At 35.7% G+C, this 25,524-nt stretch overlaps 2 protein-coding genes across 8 annotated transcripts in view; both read left to right on the forward strand.

Annotated features, from left to right (window-relative positions):
* Positions 1-11,809, forward strand: part of cpt1a2b (carnitine palmitoyltransferase 1A2b) — a 46,179-nt gene extending 34,370 nt beyond the window's left edge. The window contains exons 14-19 of the mRNA XM_084414779.1: positions 5,294-5,458; positions 5,697-5,825; positions 6,584-6,739; positions 8,076-8,189; positions 8,282-8,374; positions 10,509-11,809. Of these exons, the coding sequence (XP_084270905.1) occupies positions 5,294-5,458; positions 5,697-5,825; positions 6,584-6,739; positions 8,076-8,189; positions 8,282-8,374; positions 10,509-10,619 (768 nt within the window). The 3' untranslated portion in view covers positions 10,620-11,809. The remainder of the gene's footprint in view (positions 1-5,293; positions 5,459-5,696; positions 5,826-6,583; positions 6,740-8,075; positions 8,190-8,281; positions 8,375-10,508) is intronic.
* Positions 11,810-12,495: 686 nt separating this feature from the next.
* On the forward strand, positions 12,496-25,096 carry LOC311294343 (uncharacterized protein). 7 transcript variants are annotated; one of them, XM_084415157.1, is made up of 15 exons: positions 12,496-12,756; positions 17,115-17,200; positions 17,412-17,483; positions 18,031-18,090; positions 18,384-18,494; positions 18,588-18,720; positions 19,794-19,814; positions 20,436-20,474; positions 21,059-21,106; positions 21,210-21,257; positions 21,746-21,778; positions 22,653-22,676; positions 22,789-22,898; positions 23,315-23,484; positions 24,214-25,096. In XM_084415157.1, the coding sequence occupies exons 2-14, from the start codon at positions 17,171-17,173 to the stop codon at positions 23,468-23,470; spliced, it is 885 nt and encodes a 294-aa protein (XP_084271283.1). In that variant the 5' UTR covers positions 12,496-12,756; positions 17,115-17,170; the 3' UTR covers positions 23,471-23,484; positions 24,214-25,096. The 7 variants fall into 7 exon arrangements, with proteins under 7 accessions (XP_084271283.1, XP_084271284.1, XP_084271288.1 ...); XM_084415158.1 differs by lacking the exon at positions 24,214-25,096 and adding an exon at positions 24,009-24,136; XM_084415159.1 differs by lacking the exon at positions 24,214-25,096 and having other exon boundaries at positions 12,503-12,539; positions 12,665-12,756; positions 23,315-23,603.
* Positions 25,097-25,524: the final 428 nt, after the last annotated feature.

Genomic DNA, 25,524 nt, shown 5'->3' on the forward strand with positions numbered 1-25,524 from the left:
CTGAATGGCAGTGTGTTCCTTGTGAAAACAAGAGATTTTCTGCATGAAAATTGTGCCAAAAGCAGAGAATTGTGTGTAGTGTTTTGAAAAAGGTGTGTTTTAGACCTGCAATTTGAGTGTAAAGCAGGAATTGTGCTTGTAGTTTAGCAGAATTGGCTCAGGGGGTTGGTGAATGAGTTACATGTTGTGGTCATTGTGTCTCAAGTACCAGTATTTGTGTGTAAACAATTGAGAAAAACTGTAATACGTGTTTCCCGAAACGTTCTTAGTCAAGTATACCTTCTGTAAGTCATGTGTTCGGAAGGTTGGTCTGGACCACTCTTAGCTTCACCTTATCACTGTTGCAGGTCTATACGAATATAATTCTGAAGTTTTAATACACCCAGACAGTGTTCAATTAGGCTAATTCAAGTGTTTTCATGCAAAGAATAAAATTGTCATTACACTGATTGTTGTTAGATTTTTAAATTATATTATCCAAAGGTACATCAGCTGGCAAACCATTAAAGGCTTAATAGTCTATTTAAAGGGAATGATTGTGGTGGGGAGTTTGCTCAAACCATGGCAGCGATACAGCAAATAGTTGTTCTAAAAGACGGCGCCGTCTGCGGAGCGCTTTAAAAGGCCAGTGAAAGCATAGGCTACTGTCAGTTAAGTCCTATTCGGACGCTAATTGTTTCTCATGGGCTCGTACGGTATTTTAAACGTTTACAGGGGTAAGTTGGTGATTTTAGTGCCGTCCGAATCCATAATGTCAGTGTTTTTTCTCACCCAACCCGCGTAAAAATCCCTGGTCAAATTAGTACTGTTTTTTTTTGTGTGATTCTTTATTTATTAAACATTTTGTGTATATAACTATTTACAACAAAGCCCAAGATCGCCCATAACCGTAAGGCTAAGTATAAATACATAGAATAAATAAATATGACAAGAAATTAAAATAGAATTGACCCAAACTTAGAAGGATCTCAAAAACTTCTTGATAGTCTCAATAAGGTCCAACCAAAATTGTATTGTCTTTCTATTGGCTCCGAGCACTTTAGCTGTGGTACATTCCAGAAGGGCAATGTCCAGTATATATGACATCCAGACAGACATAGCTGGGGTAGTTGGTTCCAACCACAGCTTTAGGATAACCTTTTTAGCAGCAGTAAGGACAACGGACTGAATCCTCCTTTGATTGACAGACAGTGACAGCGAGGAATCATCCAGTAGAAGGAAAATCAGAGGGTGCTTTTGGATCGGAATCTTCAGAAAATCTGTCAGTAAGTCCTGGACTGAGGACCAGACTGACACAATTTGAGAACCGTCCCAGAACATATGCATATATGTACCTACATTTTTACTATTACACAAGTGACAAAAAGGATCAGATTTTCTTTTCATTTTATATAGTAAACAGGTGTGGCATATGCCTTATAAATTAACTTAAACTGCATAATTTGGTGAGCCGGATTTTTTGAGGTAGCAAAACAATTCCCCCAGACAGTTTCCCAGTCAATCACAGTATTAAATTGTCTCTCCCAGAAGTCCTCAGTCGGAATGTTTGAGTACTGTCGTACCACGAGCGATTTATAAATTATGCTAACAATACCCCTAGAAGCCATACTGGAATCTATCCAGTCTATCATAGGATGAGAAGATATGTTATTCGACCAGGGTACTCCATATGCTTTTAGCGCAGATCTCAATCTTAGATACAGAAAGAAGGAAAATCCTGGAAGAGAGAATTCATCCTTTAGAATCTGAAAGGACTTAAGTCCATAACCACTGTACAAGTCTTTCAGGGTATAAACCCCACAATTAACCCAGCATTTGGAAACAAAGGGTTTATTACCCGTACAGAGATTACTATTATGCCAAATGGGGGTAGAGTCACAGTAGGAATCTGAAGCTCCCATGATCTTTTCTGCCATTCTCCATGTTTTGATAGAATGGCATATAATTGGACCAAACTTTTCCAGAGCTTTCTTAGGTATTCCAGTAAAAGGTAAATCCTGTAGACGCAATGGGTAAATAATATTAGTCTCTAGGGCCCGCCATGGCACAGAGGAGTCAACATCCATCCAAGTCCTAAGTGGTCTCATTTGGTATGCTAAATAATAGGACCAAAAATCCGGTAGCGATAAGCCTCCATGAGGTTTTAGCCTGTGCATCGATTTGAGTCGAATTCTAGGCCGTTTATAATTCCATAAAAATTGTGTTACTGCTGTACGAAGCTCTTTAAAATAACCAGTAGGTGGTGCCAGAGGTAAAGTTGAAAATAAAAAGCTCAGCCTCGGAAGTGTATTCATCTTAATAGTGGCCATCCTACCATGAAGAGCCAAGCAAAGTGGAGACCAACACCGAAGATTGCTTGAAATCTTATCCAGAAGAGACTGGTAGTTCCACTTAGAAATGCGAGATAGTGAACAGAAAATTCTAATCCCAAGATAATTAAACTGGTCGCTGACTGGAACCATAGTGGGTAAGGCCTGAATCTCTGATTTAGCTGCTAAGTTAAGGGGTAAAAGTATGGATTTGCTCCAGTTAATTTTATAACTGGACAGTTTACCAAATGTATCAAATAATTTTAGGCATTCTTTGACCGAATCTGTGATATTTGATAGATACAACAGAATGTCGTCAGCATAGAGTGAAATCTTATGAGACGTATTCATACAGCTTATAGGGACTATTGCAGAGCATTGTCTGATCGCTTGGGCCAAAGGCTCTAATGATAAATTAAAAAGCAAAGGTGACAGGGGACATCCTTGGCGAGTGCCCCTGCCAAGACGGAAAGAAGGAGAAATATGAGGGCCAGTAAGAACTCTGGCTGAACAATCAAAATAGATAGTTTTGACAGCTTGCACGAAAAAAGAACCAAACCCAAAACACCCACAAAAATTTCCATTCAATTCTATCGAATGCTTTCTCTGCATCCAGAGAAAGGACTGCAGAGGAAGCTGTATAGGTGTCTGCTAGTTGAATAATATGAAGAAGTCTACGTATATTGTCCGCAGCAAATCTCCCCCTTAAAAAACCCGACTGATCATACTTGATCAAGTCTCCAACACACCGATCCAATCTTAAGGCCAAGACTTTTGCTAACAGCTTTGAATCTGTGGATAGAAGACTAATTGGCCTATAGCTAGAACAATCAAGTGAATCCTTCCCTTTCTTCAAAAGCAAAGTTATTAAAGCTGTATTTTGGTCCCTGTGCAGAGCCCCTTTTTCTAAAGCAAAATTATAAGAGTTAAGTATCAAGGGAGCCACTATGTCCCATAATGCCTTCAATAGCTCCGGGGGAATCCCATCTAACCCAGGGGCTTTATTACTGTTCATGGAGTCCAGGGCAGACTTCAATTCTTCAGTTGTCAAAGGGCTGTCCAATATATCACGCTGAGAATCATTTAATTTGGGAAGATCTAAATGTTTAAGGAATAAATCAAAATTTGTTGGGTCAGTGTTGGCTTCTGACGTGTACAATTGTTTATAATAGGATTCAAATATTCTATTTACATCCTTAGGTTGAGTATACACTGAACCCTCATGCCTAATAGCAGATATGCTGGCCTTAGATTCATTGTCCTTCAACCTCAAAGCCAAAAGCTTAGATGGACGTTCTCCCTTGAAATAATAAGACTGTCTAGTACGCTGTATGAAAAATTCAGCTCTTGATTTTAATTCTGATTTAAGGACGTTAATTTCTTTGGCTTTGGTCTCACAAAATGTACCTTTTAGTTCCTTCTCTAGTAGATCAATTTGTTTTTCTAATTCAATTTTACGACCCTCTCTACGCTTTTTTACTGAAAGATGAATAACTTATACATTTACCCCTAACAAAACATTTAGTGGTTTCCCACAATACTTGGGGGTTAGAAGCTGAGTCCCTGTTAATCTGCAAAAACTCCTTCAAAGAGTTACGTAATTAATTAGTACTGTTTTTTGACAAACAGGTCGTGTGGTAATTTAATTGCCGTCTGAATCCACATCTCTGAGTTTATAAGAAGAGATTCAAAATTCACTGTTTAAATCCTTTTTGATCACCGCCGAGCACCGTATATGTACACTTTTATTACTGAAATGCCGGAAAGTATTTACAAGAACACTACCGGTATTTCATCGTAGCTCCACCTCAGCGAACAAAAATGGGAAAGCGTAGAAAGCACGTACAAATTTTTAATGGTTATTATGGCAGCAATATTTGATACAATTTTAAAATATGTAGGCTAGGCTATTATAGGCTAGTATTGTTTGGATTATTTTTTATAATATCCCATGAGTCCTAATAAATGCAATTTCAACTATTTCTGAAGTGCTTCTTTTATAAAGAACACCCCTTTCTCGCATAATGCAGTGAAGCAGCCCCTGCACGAGAGAATAATTGATTCTCGAGCCATCGATATCAACCAATTCAGCACCATCGCCACGGACAGCACCTGGTAACGTCGCACGTAAGAAGGTATATCTTAAGCGGCTTCCTAAGCTATGGTTCGGGGAACACGCCTAGAAATGGTATACCTTTAGTTAAGTTATACCTTAAAGGTATAGTGGAGGATCTTTCCGAATTTTAGATAAGACCCGCCCTCTCCACTTTTTGAATAAGTTTGATTGATTCACCAGAATGATTGACAATTAGGAGGACCAATAGTATAGGTGATCCACCCGGAAGTAAAAAATCCTCCATTATACCTTTAAGAGTCTTCGTAGCGCGCTAAGAGACAACGTTATCGGGAAACGCAGCCTAACACATTATAAAAGTATTCTTAAAGGGATACTCCCTTTTACATTTACTCGCCGTTCCAAATCTCTATATATTTCTTTCTTCTGCGAAAACACAAAAAGAGTAATTCTGAAGAATGTGGGGAACAAAATAACTTAACAAAATAACTAATATACAATATTATTACTTGTAATAAAATTTGCAAAATAAAGTCTTCTACAGTCATACAAATGCTGAGGTTCCAAGTTGGCCTTACAACATCATGTTGCTGAATTGCTTGCATCCACTGCGATCTTCTTATAGCTTCTTTAACTCAATTGACTTTTAGGAATATTTTTCTTTTCCAAATATGAAATGTATTTCTCTTCATTTCCCCATAGAACTGAATAAGAAAATGGCTATAGAAACTAGAATTTCTATTTTCCTTCATGCTAAACCATGACCCCAGTACATGATACGTTGGCAACTAAATTTAATTTGAGTGTTATCATCAGTAATACAACAATACAAGCAGTGTTCTTCGAGGACCAAAATAAATGAAAACATTCACAGACATACTGATGTCTTCTCTCCTCTGTCTGTCTCTAGGTTCAGACACAAGTGTCTGAGTCCCTTGCTGTTGCGCAAGCACTGGCTGATGATGTGGACTGTCATGTGTTTCCCTTCAGAGAATTTGGGAAAGGCCGCATTAAGAAAATGAAAATTAGCCCAGATTCATTTGTGCAGCTGGCCCTGCAGCTGGCTTACTACAGGGTACTTGTACACGCTACACATTTTGACACAAAGGCGAAAGCATTGATTATGATAAAGATATATATATATCTCCACATAATTGTTTCACATATTGTTAAACATTGATAAACATTCCTAAGAGGTTGTTTTTGAGGATAAAATTTCCTCTTATTTGTCCCATGAAATGTGTCCATACTCTCATTGAATAATGAATGCTCAGATGAATACAATGTGTTTTACACATGAAGTTGTCTTCTAGGATAAAGGGACTTTCTGTCTGACATATGAAGCCTCCATGACGCGTCTGTTTCGTGAGGGTCGCACTGAGACCGTACGCTCCTGCTCCAATGAAAGCTGTGCCTTTGTCCTTGCGCTGGAAGCAGGAGAGGTGATGTCAATGCTTTGATTTATTGTATTATTTTTTTAAATACTTCCTTCTATTGTTCAAATTTTTTTCCGGAAGGAACTGTTGAAAACCCTATCAGCAGTTCATAATGCACTTTTCACTTTATCAGTATGTCTCAGCTGACTTCAAAAGCTAGTTGGAATTTTTTAAAGTTCTTACAGTTTCCGTCTTGGTTATTGACAGCACTGCACCAACTAGCTATGAATACCAGTTAAAAATAACATGAAGTAATCAATTATCAATTTGTCAGTTCAAAAATAAACATGTAAACCTTTAAAAAGAACAGTAAAATACATTAATTTATCACTTTTCAAATGGTCAAATAAAAAGACATATTGAAAACTGTTTATTTAATTCAGATTTAAAACATTAGAGGAAAGTCCATTGGCTGTTCCCAAATTCAAACTGCCCAATACTTGATTTTTGTATTAATGTATAAAGAAAATAATTGGGCAAAATAATAAAGAAAAGCAATTTGTATTTTCTTTATAAAAATGCTATTTAAAATTGAATTTTATTTTTATTTTTTTATTTTTTTATTAAATAATTAAATAAAAAAGTATATTTTAATTTTTTCATTAATAATTGAATTAATTCATTGACGGTTCATTTCTTCATTTTATTTTTAAGTGCCACTGTCCTCCATAATTGGCATCCTCCTTTTCTGAGTGACTGTGATTTGTGCTGTCATGTAACATCTCGCATGGCAATTATTTAATTTTGCCTGCTTTTATTCACAGGACAGAGAACATTGCTGCAAGCTGTTCCGAAAGGCTTCCGAGAAACATCAGAATCTCTATCGCTTGGCCATGACTGGATCTGGCATTGATAGGCATCTCTTCTGCCTATATGTGGTCTCAAAATACCTGGGAGTAGAGTCTTCTTTCCTTAAAGAGGTCAGTGTTTGTAATGCAGAGATTTGTGTGTTAGTTTTGCAGAGTTAAGGATAAGATAATCTTATCACGGATATCTCTGAGACTAAGTGAGATCCAAGCTCAGCTTAACTGGAAAATCCAGAATCGTAGTCATGCCAGGCAAAGGGTCAAAAACACTTGCAAACAATCCACAGAACAAAAGACAAGGGAGAGTTTATTACACGCAATAAAGTGAGTATCATATGCACGTAAAAACTCATTTTCGCATATAAATTGCACAATAAACACAATGCATGCTCAGACCCCCCCCCCCTTGTATAAAAGCATAATATATCATTTCTATAGGCTATAGGCCTATGCAATTATTTGTTAATCATGTTAAAATATGTAGATTACTTTTACTATTTATATAAGCTGCTTATGCTATTTATGTAAATTGCTTTTATTTATATTCCATTGCAACTTTAAACAAGTCTAAGGAGTTTGTTGTTTTCATGTAGCCTTGGCAACTAGCCGGCCTGAATAATATGCACATGAAATGAAACTTGTTGAACTCACCTCAACATGTCTTTTACAATCGTTTAACCCACATTGGGGAATGCTGAAGTTACTGTTACAAACTGTACAGCGTGCAAGACTGTCATTATGTTTTACTCTTATAAGACAGGGGTAGGCTACACTTTCGTGTAGTCTGGCGTAAAATGTGTCATATACTTTCGTTTTTTGTGGCACTCTCCCTCTGCCATGGCGCTCCTGTTACTAGATACACTTGAACTGATTAATTCGGTTCGGGAGAAGAGATAAAAGCCCGCCCACACTGACAATTGATTGGTTGATTTACCGAAACAGGCCAATCAGGATGCTCTCTATCTTACATGCGCTTCATGAGGCACACACGCACACTAGCACACACACGCAAGGTCTCTCGCTCCCTCTCCCTCTCTGCCGTGCGCGCGCTACACGGTTTGGAACACAGTCTCTGTCTCGCATGCGTGCTCTTGCTCGCTCGCTCTAGATTCTGGGAGATTTTAACTAACTTGCGGGCATTAGAGAGCCGTTATCAATATGCGGGAGACTCCTGGAACTTCCGGGAGACTTGGGATGTCTGCGTGCTAGAGACGCATTTGCATGAGATCAGGCTGCAAAAGCCTAAGAAATAAAAAGTGAATAACTCTTCAACTAAACAAGTGCATAAACATGCAAAACCACATGAATTGGCAGCTGATTATTTGTTAAAAATGTTCATGTATGATATAAAGGGGATTCATGGGGGAGAAAAGAGTTGCAAGCAATGCATGCATGTATGTGCATGAAGTTGTTTGTTTATTTTGTTGATGTGGCTGTACGTGACATGCAGGTTTTGTCAGAGCCCTGGCGCCTCTCCACTTCTCAGACTCCTGTGCAGCAGATGGAGCTGTTTGATCTGGTCAACCACCCTGAGTTCATCTCGCTAGGAGGGGGCTTTGGTCCGGTGAGCAACTGATCAGCACATATACGCACATAAACACATAAAGATAGAGGCACTCCTTTGTTCACTGTGTTCGTGTTTTGTTTCTCTGTAAGGTGGCTGATGATGGCTACGGTGTCTCTTACATCATCATGGGAGAGGAAATGATCAACTTCCATGTGTCCTGCAAGCACTCCTGCACAGAGACTGTAAGTGTGAAGCATAACTTCAGAAAAATGAATTGCTTGTCTTTTTACAAAGATATTTTGAATGTCCGGAGCATGACATTATTTTGACTTCCTGGTCTGCACTGCAAGGTGGCTTAATAACAGTATCCAGTTCAAATTATACATAATACATTTTTTTTTTTTTTAACCAAATTCTCAATATAATAATTTATATAAAGCAGTTAAACAAGTAAAGTACAAACACCAGGTTGCCAGGTCTGTGTAACAAAACCAGCCCAAAGGCCAATCCAAACTAGCCCAAAACTAGCCCAATGACCCTATCCAAATATCAAAACTCAACACATGCCATTCCCATACCTAAAATACATATTGTTGGGCTTTCTCGTGTTTGGGTTATCAGTGTCCATGGAGGTGTGAAGAGAAGCACACAACAAAGAGAATCCGTTTCAGGAACTTTACTTCTTAAGATGCACTTGTACAACAATGGGGGTTTTATGCTCTTGCGCAGTGCTGATGGGTTTGTTTACAACCATCTGCACCGGAGCCTGCAAGCATCTGCCGCTATGCAACAACAAGCAATGAACTAATCCCCATGTAATGATGTAACCACATCTGATTGGCTAATACAGAACCCATTATGCTACATATAAAATAACAGTAACAATTTATTTACTTAATTAACACTATAACAATATGTTACAGTCACTGTTATATGTTATACACTATTTCAACTTGAAAATCACATATAGTAGCCTAGTGATTATAAACAGTTTTCATAAAGGCTCTTCCCTCACAAAACTCATCATCTAGCTCAGTTTTCATGGGTAGAATGCAAAATATTTCAATACAAGCTTTTCAGTCAAATACTATTTATGCAACATGTCAAACCTTTAAACCGCTAGACAAAATGTACCTGCGGCAACAGTTTAAAAGTAGCTAAATTCCGCTGGAAAACTACAAACTTGGCAACCCTGAGTACAAAGTACAAAAAGCAAGTTATTAAAGGAAAAAAGAGTAATACATCTGATATAGTCTGATATGAGATTTAAAATTAAACATGTTATTGTATAAAATGTGTCTAGACTGACTATTAAAAATGCTTGTTATAATCTATAATAATTTATTATTAAGAATATTAAATAAAAGAGCAAATAATCTTATTTTGGAAAATCATGATGCACTTGAGTTTAGTAAGGATTAGTGTCCGTATCTTTGATTTATGCATCTCGTATATATTTTCTGTGTATTTTGTGTTTCGGATCCTCCAGTATCCTTTTTTCTATATAATAGACCCAGATTTTGATGACTCAGATCTGCATGACAACATAATGTAACATAATTTAACTTTACCAGCTAGCAGTTGGACAGTTTTTCTCTTCATTGTTATTTTGAATTCAAATTGAGACTATACAACAACAACAAAAAATCTACCATGTAAGTACAGTTAGACTTTAAAGGATTTAGTATTCTCACATATATAATGCACTTGATGTCCTGCTCTGCAAGAAATGCGATTTTATTTCATAACGCGATGAATGGTGTTTTTGTGTTCCCTAAAAATGACAAATGGTGCTCGCTGCAGAACAAAATAATGTCCAGCTCCCCCTCTGTGGACCTTATGAGTGGAGTTGTGTTAAAGGTGCTATAAGCGATCTCACGCGTTTTTTAGGCTAAAACATTTTTTTTTCACATACCACAAACATCTCCTCACTATCCACTAGCTGCCTGTCCCCTGAACACACTGTAAAAAAACACGGTCTCTGCAGACAGCCCACGCTCCACAAACTGCAGCAAAAACAAACTGAGCAACAAACAGAGCGACCCGCACCACGAAACATAACAAACTGTTCCAGCCAATAACCGACAAGAATGATGTGGGGGTGGGGTTCGGGGGTTAGTTGCGCGGATGAGGAGGAGGGAGGGTCTAGCTAGCCTCCGTTTTGTTTGATAATAATTCAAACATCAACAAAAGAGTTACGCCAACCGAGATCGCTTATAGCACCTTTAAGCGACAGGGTTATGGATAGGGTTAGGGTGCGATTGCACTGAGCAAATTATGTATTACTAAAATTATGCTATTTTACACATAATCCACAGTCTCTTGAACTCCTGTATAGAAACTAAAATGCAGTGTTCTATTTTTTCTTGTTCATAGGATTCTCATAAATTTGGCTCTCAAATCAGTCAAGCCATGATGGATCTTATGTCTCTGCTCAACCCAGGCTTCAAGGAAGCAACAAAAGCCAACCCTGCCAAACAGTCATAAAATTCTTACAGGAAGACTGGATGCACATTTGTTTGAAGACTGGTTTCTATTTATGTCATTTGTGGATTTTATATTTAATTCTTTGATGTTTGTAGGTTTGACTCTGCTATATATTGGAGCTATCTTATTGTCAACACTGAAAATAACTTGTAGAGTTTCTGGTTTTGCTAATTTGCTATGGCGGTTTTCTGTATACAGTATATCACTAAAATAGGTGTCCTGAGGAATTACATTTGTCTGTCTGATTGCCGGCTCTTTTTGTGTGGGTTCAAGTTTGTTGACATATTTGTCTTTCCAGGGTGTAGTTATGAAGATAGGCTTTCCAGGGTGTGGTTTCCGCTACAGCTTTAAATCTCTCACAACAGCTTTCATACTAATATGTTCTGTTGTTGTTATTCACTGTGAGAAAAAATATGTGAAAAAATCTTACCTTTTTGGTACTTGAAAGGAACCATTTTTGTTCCTTATAATCCACCAAAAGGTGCAAATTCATACCATAGAGTAGTTATATTGTACCCTAAATGTACTACTACCAACCTTTTAGGGGTAAATAAGATACAAAGTTTGTATATTAATTTGAAGAGAAGATTATTTTGCTGGCAAGGAAGATTCCCCCTCCATTTAAGAAATCAGCTGTATTTTTTTTCTCTTTTGGAATATCAGACATAAAATGTCTTTAGCAGTTGTCAGAAAACACTAAATTGATCATTTGAGGTAATTACATCTGTCTCTGTAACCAAAGAGGTCTACAGTACCCGGAAAAAACTCTATCAATTATAGCGTTCTCATTGGTGTCGATGTCCGGTGCTCTGCTGAAATTATGTTGTGCCGTGCTGACCAGACAAAAAATGAACCTGTGAAGTGACGTTATCTGGACAGGCACTGGTTCAGATATGACATGGCATTAGTCTCTTGCCAGATGTTTAATGGATCAACTTGCCAAAAGGATGATCCATTAAGACTGACAGCTGATACAGCTATGTAAAGTAATGCATTAGAGAATTCTTGGGAACTGAATTGCAGCATAGGCCTACTATTTGTGATTACTATTAAGTGATATCCGGATGGGATATTTGTTTTTAACGACCCTACAAGTTTGATTAAACCATCAAAATGAGAAACTTTTTATTATTTTCCAAATATTTTAAATATGAGGGTGGGCAATAGCTACAGGTTTTTATAAACTTTACAAAAAAATAAAATAAAAATAAAAAATCCATATGTTGACTACAACACAATAAGTTATTAATATTTTGTTGGTTCTCTCATTTTTGCATGTTCATAATTTGTTTGTATGACAGCCAGGCCCAAAATTATGTCAGCACAATTTAACATTTTTCATTGCGTTATCACAAATAAAACAATTGACTCCAAGCCCAACTACGCAATAGGCTGACAAAAAAGTTTTTAATAATATTCGAATAAAGGGTGATTCGAATAAATGTTTATTTTCCTAGGCTGGACATCACTTTTGGCCACTACTTAAAATATTGCAAAGTATTGTTACCGATTTGTACCAATTTTTTTTTGTTTTTTTTTTTAAGGAGGAACAACATTGAATTGTTCTGTTATTGTAATATTCAATTATACTGTAATTTGAAATTGTCATTTATATTTGCCTTTTAAATGGCTTCTTGTATATGAACATCTCAGGGAAATGTGTTCAAGCAGAGTCTGTCTGACTACCTTTGTGACAAACTTAACTGTTGGAGAGACACTTTAGGTAAATAAGGTCAAATAAAATGATTTATATTGCTATGAAATTGTAGGTATTCATGTGGCATTCCTGTTACTTTTATATTACACGTTGCTAAACAAAAAAAAGTTTGATTGACATCAGAAGTCCTACAGCAAACGGTGCCGCCAAAGGGGGTGGGGACTTTCTCCATTTGTCAATGAAAGATTGCGCCTAAAGTTGCGGTTGGTTTTTAAACAGCACTACTCTTAGCACAGTAAACCCACGCTACGTAAGAACATCGTTTACTCTAAATAAACACTCATATTCCACTCCGTCACTTTCTCCCGTTTCCTGTCTGGTATCTTAGGGGGATTTTAAACTCTCAGCAACACAAGGGGGCTCGTTGCTTCAGGCAGGAAAGCGAAAGTATGTTGCAGATCAAGACAAGGCGGCTGAAAGGTAAGTCGTATATTTGAGAGAGTGCTATTAGATGTATGATTTTCGAATTAAAATCTCCATTGGGGTTTTATTATTGCAACATTTATTTATTTACGTATTAAATATGAATACAAATGATAAAGCTATTGTTTGGGTAGTTATATATTATGCTACTTTTCCGGATTTTTCTGTCCTGTTGTGCGGCTGTCTGATATGTAAAGCCGACAGTATCGGTATTAATATTGAGTGGAATGACAACTGACGTTTTCTTGCCACTGACACTCGCAGTTGACGGCTGCTGCACACCTGGTGACGGCATGTTATGTGGAGCATGTGTAGTAGCACTCTGGATTTTTGTGCGAAACGAGGTTTTCATCCTTTTGTTTTGGCAGTAGGCTACAGTAGCCTAACTTAGTAGGCATTTCCCCAACGTATGATGACAGCATATTTGTAATCACACTGTAGGCCTACTGACGGTTCAGATACATTATTTAACCCTCTGATGGTCTTCGTTTAGGAGTCACGTTTTTGGCCTTCCCGGTCAGAAGTGACTGGACACCTAAAAATGAAACTTCCTCCATCCCAGTAAAAACCAATGCAATTTATTTTTGTTCTATAATATTTATTCTTTTTAATTTAGTATTTTGAGACAATTTGATTGAACTTATTAATATTTATGCAATATTTATAGTCCATTTTTTGCCAATGAAAATAATGTTTAAAAAAAAAAAAATTTTAATTAATTTTTTTCTTCTATGCAGTATTTTCGGTTAAAATAGAGACTAGGCTTTCAGAAAAAAGAAAAGAAAAAAAAATCAATTTATTAAACTGTATTATTAGCCTGTATAGCTCTAAATGGAGATGCTTGTGAATTCTAGTTGTTTTTGGACCAAATTACTTTTAAGATGTGGATTTAATGTATTGTTTTAGAAATTCTCAAATAATACTTTTTGCCAAGGTCTATAACATTTTATTAATTATTATTTTAATAATTTTAATAATTATTATATTAATTATATATATATATATATATATATATATATATATATATATATATATATATATAAATTATAATTATTAATTATGTTATTTTTTTCACTCTTGATGTTTTAGAGTTTCACCCCTTCATTGCTGAGCACTTTTTTTCTGCATCGTGGCCGATTTGTAGAGAATTTTTGTGTTTTTGTCAATTTCCCATTCATTTCCTATGGAGGTCATTTTTGACCTAAGACCAAAATCGTGACAATTTTTTTACGACCACTTAGCATGCTCGGATCATGAACTCAATTTCTTTTTGTGTGTTCACATACCTAATGCCAGAAAAGTCACCAAGTTTCGTAACATTCTGATGAAGCTGTGATTTTTAAAAATTCTAAACAGATTTTTGTAATCTGAATTTATTGGTGTGTATGTGTATAAACGTGTGTTTGTATGTGTGTGTGTGTGGGTGGGTGTGAATTTTTTGCACTCTTGATGTTGTAGAGTGTCACCTCTTTACTGCGGTGTACTTTTTTTTAGAATCGTGGCTGATTTGTAGATTGTACAGACAAAAATTCAGAGAATTGTTGTGTTTTTGTAAATTTCCCATTCATTTCCTATGGGTCGGTCATTTTTGACCGAAGACCACGAGTGTGAGTATTTTTTTTACGACCACTTAGCATGCTCGGATCATGACCTCGATTTTTTTTTTTTGTATTCACATACCTAATGCCATAAAAGTCACCAAGTATCATAACCTTCCGATGAAGCTGTGATTTTTAGAAATTCAAAACAGAAAATTATTCGGTCAGAAATGACCGAGGACCATCAGAGGGTTAAAAAAAATGGTATGTCTGATGTTGCATGCTTAATAATATTGCATATAGCCTACCTTCAGGACATGTAGCCTATCCATTGCAGTAGCCAGCTATGAGGTCATCGAGCTGTTTGTCTACACGTAGCCCATAATTCAGTGTTAACCGTTGCCTGAACAGTTGTCTGTTCATTGTCCTCTGTGGGAGAATGAATGAGATCGATCGATTCATGTTGCCGCCGTGTGGTTAACGGGGTTTTAGAGAGTTTTGAGTGAAAGCCATTCCTATCCAATATCTGTAGAACATGTTACAGTATGAAAAGTTCTACTACTGACCATAATAAAGGATAGGCTAGTTGTGTTTGTGGTCACAACAAGCAGGGTCTCAGCCTCAGAGGTCACTCACGCCTGGGCCTTCTGCTGTCAGTCTTGAATGTCTGGATACGCGAGACCGTCTCCTCAGTGAGATAATCACATCATCTGTTGTAGGGCTAAAAATCAAATAAAAATAATGACTAGACCTTGGCTTTATTATACTAATGCAATAATATTAGAAAAAAGCATGCAAATATATGTGCCTTGCGTAGCCTATTTAAGGCTATTTGAAGACTAAAATTTCATCTTTTAATAATTTCATTATTTTATTATTGAATATTATGTATCTGTACTATTATTCTTTATTAATATTCATAATCAGTTGTATTATATTATAGAGTTATAGAGTTTTATGTGCATGAGAGTTTGAGTGCATGAGAGAGGTGTGCACTGTAACATGTTTCCAACTGATGCAGATGTAAACAACAAAGATAGTTCTTAATATATGGAAGTGAATTTTGCCATGTGTTCGCATGACATATAGGCTACGTTCCATTTTTAAAGCTCAAGCAACATAGTTTGTTACCATAAAAGGAAGCCGCTCAGTGATGTAAATAATCTCAACCTTACTGTACAACTCCAGAGAAACTAAGAGATGAGAGGGAGAAACTAAGAGATGTGAGGGAAGAGAAACACGGAAACGCATAGACCTGGCATGAATGTAACATCTTCTCCGAGTTTCTCTCCTGACAAATAAGAATAAAAGATTTTTCTTGGCAAGATAACTGGTGTCTGGTCCCGTGAAACAAATAATAAAGGGAAAAGGCTTAATTCCAAGTCTACACTATTAAAAATGATTTATCAGTGCACTGTGCACATCATTATTATTATTTTATGAGCCCTCGTAACCTTTAATCAAAATAACTTCCACTCCTTCTTGCAAAGACATCTCTTCTCATCTCTGATGACTTGTTGACTGGCGTGAAGGAGGGAAAACCTGTTGCTCACATGACATCACAGCAATAGCAAACCACAAACATCCAAGGAAGCATTTCATTGGATATATATATATATATATATATATATATATATATATATATATATATATATATATATATGTCACAATAGGGAAGAAAAGACATTTGCAACTTCCGTTTCATGCCGACTTTAAAACAACTTTTGCAATCAGCTACAAGTGTCTATTTAAGTGTATGTATACACATATATACACTATAGTTGCATTTGTAGGTGTGATTACTGTACAGTTCTTCCTGTACGTTTTTCTACACATGCTCCAATTCTCTTCTCCTTCACATTGTGCACTCAACTGCCATGCGTTATGTAAGGCTTAGTGAATGAATAAAAAAATGAGTAAGCAATTATGAAACCGTTTTTCTTTTCAATATCAAACGTTTCATCCCTATTGTACCATAACTTTAAGCGGCATGTGCCACTGAAAATGCTTCACAGTCCAGCGGCAACTTCCCGTGGCACAGGCCAATTGCAATATGTCATTAATAATCCTATCTAAGCCCTGTCTGTGAAACCAGGCCTAAATGCTAAAACCCTTGTGATATGGATCAATATGCATTACACTAATCTGTGCTGTAGTGAAGGGCCCAGTGCTTAATTGCACTTTCATTGATATTTGAGTCCCTCTGGTTACTTAACAGGTATTAATGTGGCGTAATTCTGTGTTTCTCAAATCCAGTCCATAGCGACACACCTTCCAGAATGTTTTAGATGTCTCACTAATTATAACACCTAAATGAAATAGGGAGACATCTGAAACATTATTGGAGGTGTGTCCCGAGGACTGGAGTTGAGAAATACAGATTTTGTGTAATCACATGCATGCATTTGTCCTTACTGATATTAATGCTTACATTTTGTATACTTGGTTTACAACTTCAGAGGATTTATAACTGAGGAGTATACACTCTTTCCAGTTCAGTAATATTAGTGTTTGTTAATACCTTTGAAGTTTGCACTCATTGTTGCATGTACATGCTCTGTGTCCTTAAAATCCATTAAAGTTACTCTAGAGACCACTAGATGTTTCTTTTTCTTTCTCTGTGGAACCATTAGTCACGAAGATAAAAGAGACAGTGCATTTGTCTAGACGAATCAATAAACTGAGTCCATTATAGAATGAGCTAACCGTCAATCTTAAATTTATATGATTCATTTTTTGCCCATCTTTGGTGTCATTTCTTAAATACTTTCTCTCTTCCTCTGACTCTCCTCTTTGTTTCCCATGTTTTTGCATCAGCAAGCAAAGCATTGTGTTATATGGAGCTGAACTCTGATGGTTAACAAAGCACCGTAATGACTGGGAAAGTCTGGATATTCATCACTGTGAGTTATAATCACTAAGTCTTCGCTAATAGTGGAGGTCCTTGGAATGAAATGTTTGAGCCTTTCAGTGTTGTTTACATTGTATTACAAGAAGCCTAGTCACAGTGTTTTACAGACTTATAAGACACATTATTTCAAATGATAGAAATAATGTCCAGAGAATGTTCTCCTGTCCAGAGAAGGAACTTGATTGCTTCTCTTTCCCTCACAGGCATTTTCACTCATCGCTTATATTCATCATGCCCAATCTGAATGCATGCGTAATGATTTGAAGACACATTTGGTGAGTATATTCTTCATTGTTTTTGATATTTTCTGCTCCACACAGTATTCAATTCAGTCTAAAAGTGGCCAGGTTAAAATATATTATTAGGCCACTGTAGGTTAAAATAGACTGAAACAAGTGAAATTAGTTCTTTAGAAAGGCTCTAGCATCATTTGTTTGCAGATGCCATTTGGTTTGATATTTTAAATGTGTAATGAAATTTCTACTACAAGTGTCATCCAAATACTTGTTAAGGTCACTGTATAGACGATAGAGTGCATGGTCAAATATTTTTGTGTAATAACCCCTAAAGTGTAAACTGTTGTACCTGACAACCATGTGCTTGATTCATGTCTATTGTAGTAGTGTGGTGTTTTTTTTTTTACAAAATCTAGCCATGCAATAATCAGGATAATCTACAATCATTGTAAAAAAAAAAAAAGATACAAGATGATATCCTAATCACCCTTTCAGACTTTATGATTTACTATATATACTGACTGTATGATTCCTTAAATATGTACATTATGTATACATGTACTGTATCTTCTTTGAATCCTCATAGAATGATGAGTTGTTGGAAGACCACATATTCGAAATTAAAATGTATCCATCTGAAACGAAGGTAAGAGCAAACAACATAAGATGACTTTTATTTACTTATTTACTTTTATTGGTAGTTGTGTATAATAAGCAGTATTAGCCACTTGCAGTGTTGTATGTTGTATGTATTTGAACAGAAAAAGACAGACATATTATACAATTTATTAACTTCAGCCACAAAACTGCAATTATCAGTCAGTCTATACTGGTATGGATTTTAGTTTAAATAATTGAGTTTGGTAAATAATAATGGTTATGTTATGGTTATGATATTTTCTTGTTTAATCAGTGTGTCCTGTGTGACTGTTTTATCAGGAGAACGAGCTTCTTTCAGTAATTAACTATTTATGTTCATCCCGGACTAAAAATAAGAAAAAGGATAAGAAGACATTCAAGATACTACAAACTTTTGAAATAATGCTATCGGTGAGTATACTTCTTATTCTATCATTTTTTGTCATTCTGTTTTGAATATCAAATAGAATAATTTCTGACGGCATGATTTTCCTGTTCTTCTAGAATATTTTTCAAAACGATGATTTTGAAATGATTTGTGCGGATCTCAATTGCACAGATGCTTACACAGTAAGCTGGGTTAATGCAACCGTATTTGGGGATATGTACAGAAGATCTTGCAATGGCTCAGTATCAGGTATGGACATTTAACCTTTCATCATTTACCCTGTTTCTTTCCCTTTTTGCCCAACCTTTATTAATGATCAATGGCCACCATAAATCTCATTGGCAAGACTTCCATCTATTAGTAGCTGAAAACATTTAAAGGTGCTGTATGTAACTTTTCTACTAAAATGAATCCTTTTTTTATTGCCTGTGTGTGAAGGGGTTGTAATCTCACATTAAAATGATCCACTTGGCGGGTTTTGCTATTACCTCGGAAAGCAAGTATTCTTATTTTTATGTGAAGGTGCCGGGTCGGATTTACCGCGAAAACCAGTGACGTGACCTGCACGCGCGCTCCCGAGCCTCTCGCCTCGTCTAGCTTACTGACTTTGCACTCAACAGCGACGACACTGCAACTTATGACATGGACTTATGACTTATGCAACTTATGACATGTCTGATGACACTAAGATGAACACCAACGACCTGCTCCTAGCACAACACAGACTCCAACACAAACTCCACATATTGATAAAAATAAAATAAAAATAAATGTTCTACTGAAGCTCGTAAGGCCAGACGTGAATCGCATGACCTTTGGGTGAAAAAACACAGCTCAACATCGGCAGGGCATTTGAATAAAGGAGAAACCTTATCTACAAACCTAGAATGTACATTTCCTTAAGAAAATGTGAAGTGGTGCTTGCAGTGGCAAAATTCGGCACGGTTGATAGGGTTCCATACTTATCATGGCACGAGCATGGAGCATTAGTTCAACGTCTAGCTGATAAAAGTAGCCTATTATTGTAACGTTGCAGTGGGAGTTTACTTTAGTTTCCAGCATTGTGTGATGCTTTCGCCGGTGTGTTGCGTCTCGGTACCCACAGTGCTCGCTCATAAATTCGAGCACGCGCAAGAGCACGCACTTGTAAACTTTTTGGTTGCAATCTGAAACATTACCGCTAGAGGTCGCTGAAAACTACATACAGCACCTTTAATAAGCCAGAATATTTAATATACAGTCAAAATTGCATGAAGTGGTAAATATGTAGTTATAAATGAAAAATGCAGATTTTGCTCACATTCTCTCACTTTTCTACTTAGATCTGAAATGTCCATCAAAAAGTAAGTTATTTGACTTTTATCCACAATGTATCTTTTTTTATTTTTCTCTCTCTTTCTAAAAGGAGTTGTTGTTTTGGTCACCTTTTAGTTTAGGGTCCTATTCTCACTATTAACCAACTATTAACTACGACTTTTGCCAGTCAGTAAGGTAGTTGTTAAGTTTAGGTATTGGGAGGATTAAGGGATGTAGAATATGGTCATGCAGAATAAGGCATTAATATGTAATTTATAAGTATTAATAAATAGCCAATATCCTAGAAATTTGCTTGCTGATAAGCAACTATTTAATAGTGAGAATTGGATCTTAAACTTAATTGTTACCATTCTTGCTGAACCAGATATGAAGCTGAAAACGGTGCTAAAAAAAAGTTGTATTTAAACGATAACTGATTATTTTTCATACATATACACAAACTGTGACTTTGATGTTGGGTCATGAAATTTGGTCTGGATGTTTCTAGTAACTCTTACTGTTAAATCTGAATTATTTCCATGAAACTGATTTCTATAGCTCTCTGAGAACACACAGTATTATACATTCATCTCTGTGTGCTGTAGCACAGAAATCATTGCTATATGTTGAAACTATGTGTAATATACTACGTTTTTTTTATCACATAGGCAAAACAACGATCAGCCCAAGCATCACTGCTGTTGAAAGTAAGCTAACTCAGTTTTTATTTTATTTTCACATATGCAAACACAGATATTTTAACTCATTCACAAATATTACAATTTTAACAGATCATTCATGTACATGTGTAATATGAATTTTTACGGATATGAATATAAATATTTAAATCAAAGTTTTATGTTAGATCCAACTATTTGAAACTACATGAACTAAACAACCACTACTAAACAAACCCAATTATTAATATGGTGTTGTAAAATGGATGGTGTAATATGGTAAACTAGCCACAAAGTATCTCTTTTTCTGTCTGCTATTTTTGACAAGAATCTCTGGGTTTTTTACTTGTTGAACCACATATGAACCTGAAGATAATGCTTGGGTAAAACTTAATATTCAAAGGATAACTGTTTTTTTTTTTTGTGTGCCATAACACAAACTGTTGTAATTTACATGCTTTTGGCTTTAAAAAAAAATACATACTGTATTTTTATAGTACAGATTTAGTCAACAATTTTTGTACATATATCCACTTTCTGAGCACATGCCTGGTATTATATAGTTCTGTTGAATCTAACTGTAATATACTCTGTTTTCTGTTAAATCACATAAGACACAACATTTTTTACAACGGTCGATTCAATCACCACAGCTCATAAAAGTAAGCAAAGTCAGTATTGTATTCAAATACTCAAAACAGATTACAGCACAGATGCTTTGACTGTCATCTGAATTGACATCATATCACGTCTTCTAATACATAGGCTCACCATCGTTAACAACGGTCAGCCCAAACTTCACTGCTCCTGAAAGTAAGCAAATTCAGTATTGAAGACATCAATGCCCGGTTTCACAGACAAGGCTTACGCCTAGTCCTAGACTAAAATGCATGTTTCAGCTGTTTTAACTGAAAGCTACTTGAATTGGCATGTCTTAAAATATATCAGTGCCATTGTTTGGTTTCAAGATGTACACCTGTAAGGTTTTTTTTCTAAGGCACGTTTATAAAAGCTACTTAAATGTCTTAATTTAACTAAGGCCTAGTCCTGGCTTAATCTAAACCCTATCTGTGAAACCAGGCCCGAATCTGTAGAGTTGCATAAATACGATTATCATTTGCATTTAATACAGTTAGCATTAAATCCTACCTTTGTTTAGAAAAATAATAGTACAAATTTGATCAGATTTGAATAAAACAGAAATGTAACTGCAAATATGCTTGCTTTGCTCATATGTGGAGATCAGTCTTTTATGGCCTTATTTAATTCTGTTTTTAATGTGAATATGCAATATTTTGTAGATTCGTCCACCGTTTCATCAGCATCTACAGAAAGTAAGTTTGTCTCTTGTGAGAGCCGCTTCGAGTAGCATAATGCCTTCAGTATTCACTCAGCAGCCACTTTAACATGATAGGACTGTGCCTTTAGTGGCATTAGTCTTAGAAGAAAACATTCTAAATAGAATTCTGTCAGGCGCAGAACTGTTTAAGGGGGTTCCAATCATAGGATCATTTTATGGATAGTTGTAATTCATTACTTCTATTACATTTTATGAATTAAACACCTCGTAAACATACTTTAGCACTAGTAAAAAATTGAAATAAAACTTTAAACATGAAAGTATTATGCAATCATTTAAGACATTTCTTCTTTTATATAACCTTTTAGGCATTAAGGTTCTTTAACATTGAGTCAGGAACCTTAGGATTCTATATAGAACACCATAAAACCTTTTTCTAAGAGTGTAGAAGGAGTGTAATCCAGTGTGGTCTTGGGCAGGCTATCCGTCATATTGTGCATATATGAGAGAGTGTAAATCATCGTGTTTTGAAACACTAGTATGAACAGTCATGCCATGGTCAAAGTCAACATTATGTGTACAAACTCATACTCATTGACTTGCTGATGATTGTCTGAGTAGATATAGCAGGTGCACTAATAAAATTTCCACAGTTTGTGCATTGTCACTTATTACTAAACTCACTAATATAGCCATTTACTAATCACTTATAATTTTGTACATTGCAATAATTACAAAAAACTTTTTTTTTCTCCCTATTAACCATATTAGATCATCTTTAAAATCATAAGCCAACAAACCACACGTTTTATAATTTATCATGAATTCTCATATCACTGTATCATCCTTTAAGTTGACGATGGCTTCTATATCTCATGCTTTTGTATGGTTTTCCCTTTTTACTACAGGTAAAGAATTAAAAGATGCCCAGAGTAAGTGTGAGAGCTGTGGGTTTTTCTGACTAATTATTTTTGCTTGCCATTCTTCTCTCTCTCCCTGCAAATCTCTTTGTAAAACAAAATATATATATATTTTTTTTTCAAGGTACCATTAAAACATGTTATGGAGTCCTTGTTTTCTCTCTACTACTGAATATCGTTCTATTCCTCCTGTTGGTGTTATGGAAAAAAAAGAATTGGCCTACATCTGAGCAGGTGAGCCTCTTACTTGCTCGGCATCTCTAAACCAAGATGCTGTAACCACCCAGGTTTAGGGGGTTCAGCTGTTTATATCTTAAACTTAATTAATTAAGCACAGCACACCACACAGTCCTCATTAACTTGAGTTCTGTGTCATTTTCTTTTTCTTTTAAATGGATAGTTCACTTTTAAATAAGATATTTTGAAGAATGTTGGTCCCCAGACAGTTGTGGTAGCTTCCATTGTATTTTTTCCTACTATATAAGTCAATGGGTGCCGTCAACTGTCTGGTTACCAACATTCTTCAAAACATCTTCTTTTGTTTGCATTCTTTGATTTGTCTCAACCATTTTGACATTGACCACCCACATTTTATTTTTTTTTATTTTTTTTTACTTTATTAATAATAATAATTTGTTACATTTATATAGTGCTTTTCTGGGTCCTCAAAGCGCTTCACATATGGAAGGGGGGAATCTCCTCAAGCAACACCAATGAGCAGCATCCACTTGGATGATGCGGCGGCAGCCATATTGAGCCAGAACGACCACCACACACACCAGCTTAACAACACTTTGTCATCTTAACAACAAACAAAGTGGTGCGTAATGAAGAACCACAGAGCAGCATTAGGAATGTCAGATATTGGGGGGACCATTTGGCCTATCTGATTATTAAGAGGACATATCCCTCTCAGTGTCTATGGGGGTTACGGCACTGCTATATAAAAGAGGATCCATTAATCATTTCAAATTAAGTACATACAGAGTATTTATACATTGCACACTGAGCATTTATTGCTACCTGTTCAGGGAAAAATATAGTAAACATTTGATCAAATTTGAACATTTAAATAAACTCGAAATCATTTATTTGCTTACATGGCAATCTTTTTTTGTATATATATTTTTTTTTTACTATTCATATAACATAGAATGAATGTAATATTTTCTAGATTTGTCCACCACCTTACCAGGAACTTCCATTAATGAAGCCAGTAAATTTGTCTCTTATGAGAGCAGATTTTTCAGTGATGGTTAGCATAATGCCTTTAGTAGTGACCAATTCAATTTGTTAGCTAATAAAGGATTTTTTTTTCTTTCTTTTTTTCTTTTCTATTTACAGACATCTGGAGAGAATGAGGCCCTTAATTAAGGGCATCTGATTTAGTTAACACCAACTTTGTAGCTTTTGGAAAAGGGTTACAATGTGCAGGATACATATCAAGTTTTTACAACCTGGACATTGTTCAGTCATGTACACATCACATTATAGAGAAGAATGTTTGATTAATCACATTCTTCTTCTTTTTCTCTCCTCTACCCTGCAGTAAATGGAAATTTTACCGCTTCAGGAAGATGGACTTTTTTTAAGCTGCTTGTTTTCTATATCTAATATATCTAATCTGTTTGTCTGTCAACAGTGTTTGAAAAAAAGTTAATCCATGCTATTCACCTGCCTTGTTCCAGTTGACTGTCTGGAACTGTTTTTTACAGCCAGTTTCTATAGTCATATGTTATTGCTACCACATGTGCATGGTACTGCTGTCTTTGAATTTGTGACTGACGTGATCATCCAAACAAGTACAGCTTTATATTCTCAAACACGTCCACACAACCTGTGTGTTTCCATTTCTGAATGTGATTGTCTTGAATTTACCTCCATAACTGTTATCCTTCATCTGTCTAGCACCTCTGCTCATGATTTTTGAAGTTGCCTTTTTCTAAGTCGCTTTGGAAATAACGGTGTCTGTTAAATGATTAAATGTAAATGACTCAGTGTGCACTGTGATGATCCTGTCAGTTATGATATGGATTAAAAAAAAAGTGCTCAGGCCTTGAATGGTTGTGCCAGAGAGTTTCTTTAGGAAGGAACGAGGGCCAGGGAAAGTATTTACAGCTAATATACTGCTACAATAAATCTAATATATCCTGTCTTTTTCAGCAGTTATTTTTTTATTGTTTATTTTATGCAATATATTTTTATATTTTGGTTTATGTGTAAGAGGGTACACGCATGCAGCATTTTTGTTTTCTGGGTATCTCAGAATGTTTATTGTATTTTATTGATATTTTACTGATGCTTCTGTGTATGTAGAAGTGGCTATGGCATTTGTTTGCTGCAAAATGCACACAATAAAACAAGAAATATGATGTGTATCTTGAACCTCATGTAATGGCACTAAAAAGTTCTCATTAAAAATTGTAATTACATTTTAATTTTCTTTGTCTTCATTACCAATATATAGTTATTATGTGTTTGTTTGCTACCATATTATAAATGTTTTAACTCCATATTCTCATGTAAATTCGCTAGTGGGTTCACAAAGAAAGAAAGAACTGACCATATTGAAATTATGCTCTGTCCATTCAAAAACAAAACAAAAAACAATTTTTTTCAGTAAAAAAAAGTGTTGAACAGTTTTTTTTTCTTTTGTATTACTTGTTTTTATTTAATAAAATCATGCCTGATTTAATAAATAAACACTGCCTTTTGTGATTTTCTTTCTCTTTTAAAGGGATAGTTAACTTTTAAATAAGATATTTTGTAGAATGTTTGTAACCAGACAGTTGATGGTAGCCATTGACTTCTATATAATTTTTTTCCTACTATGGAAGTCAACGGGTGCCATCAACTGTCT

Source organism: Rutilus rutilus (genome assembly GCF_951802725.1).
Source record: "Rutilus rutilus genome assembly, chromosome: 1".
NCBI lineage: Eukaryota > Metazoa > Chordata > Actinopteri > Cypriniformes > Leuciscidae > Rutilus > Rutilus rutilus.

What these genes read in the sequence shown, in the direction of transcription:
- LOC311294343 (XM_084415157.1), top strand. Translation starts at nt 17,171, where the DNA reads ATGACTGGGAAAGTCTGGATATTCATCACT. An exon ending in CTTTTGAAATAATGCTATCG is followed by an intron (nt 18,495 to 18,587) that starts GTGAGTATACTT and finishes CTGTTCTTCTAG; the next exon opens with AATATTTTTCAAAACGATGA. An exon ending in AATCACCACAGCTCATAAAA is followed by an intron (nt 21,107 to 21,209) that starts GTAAGCAAAGTC and finishes TCTAATACATAG; the next exon opens with GCTCACCATCGTTAACAACG.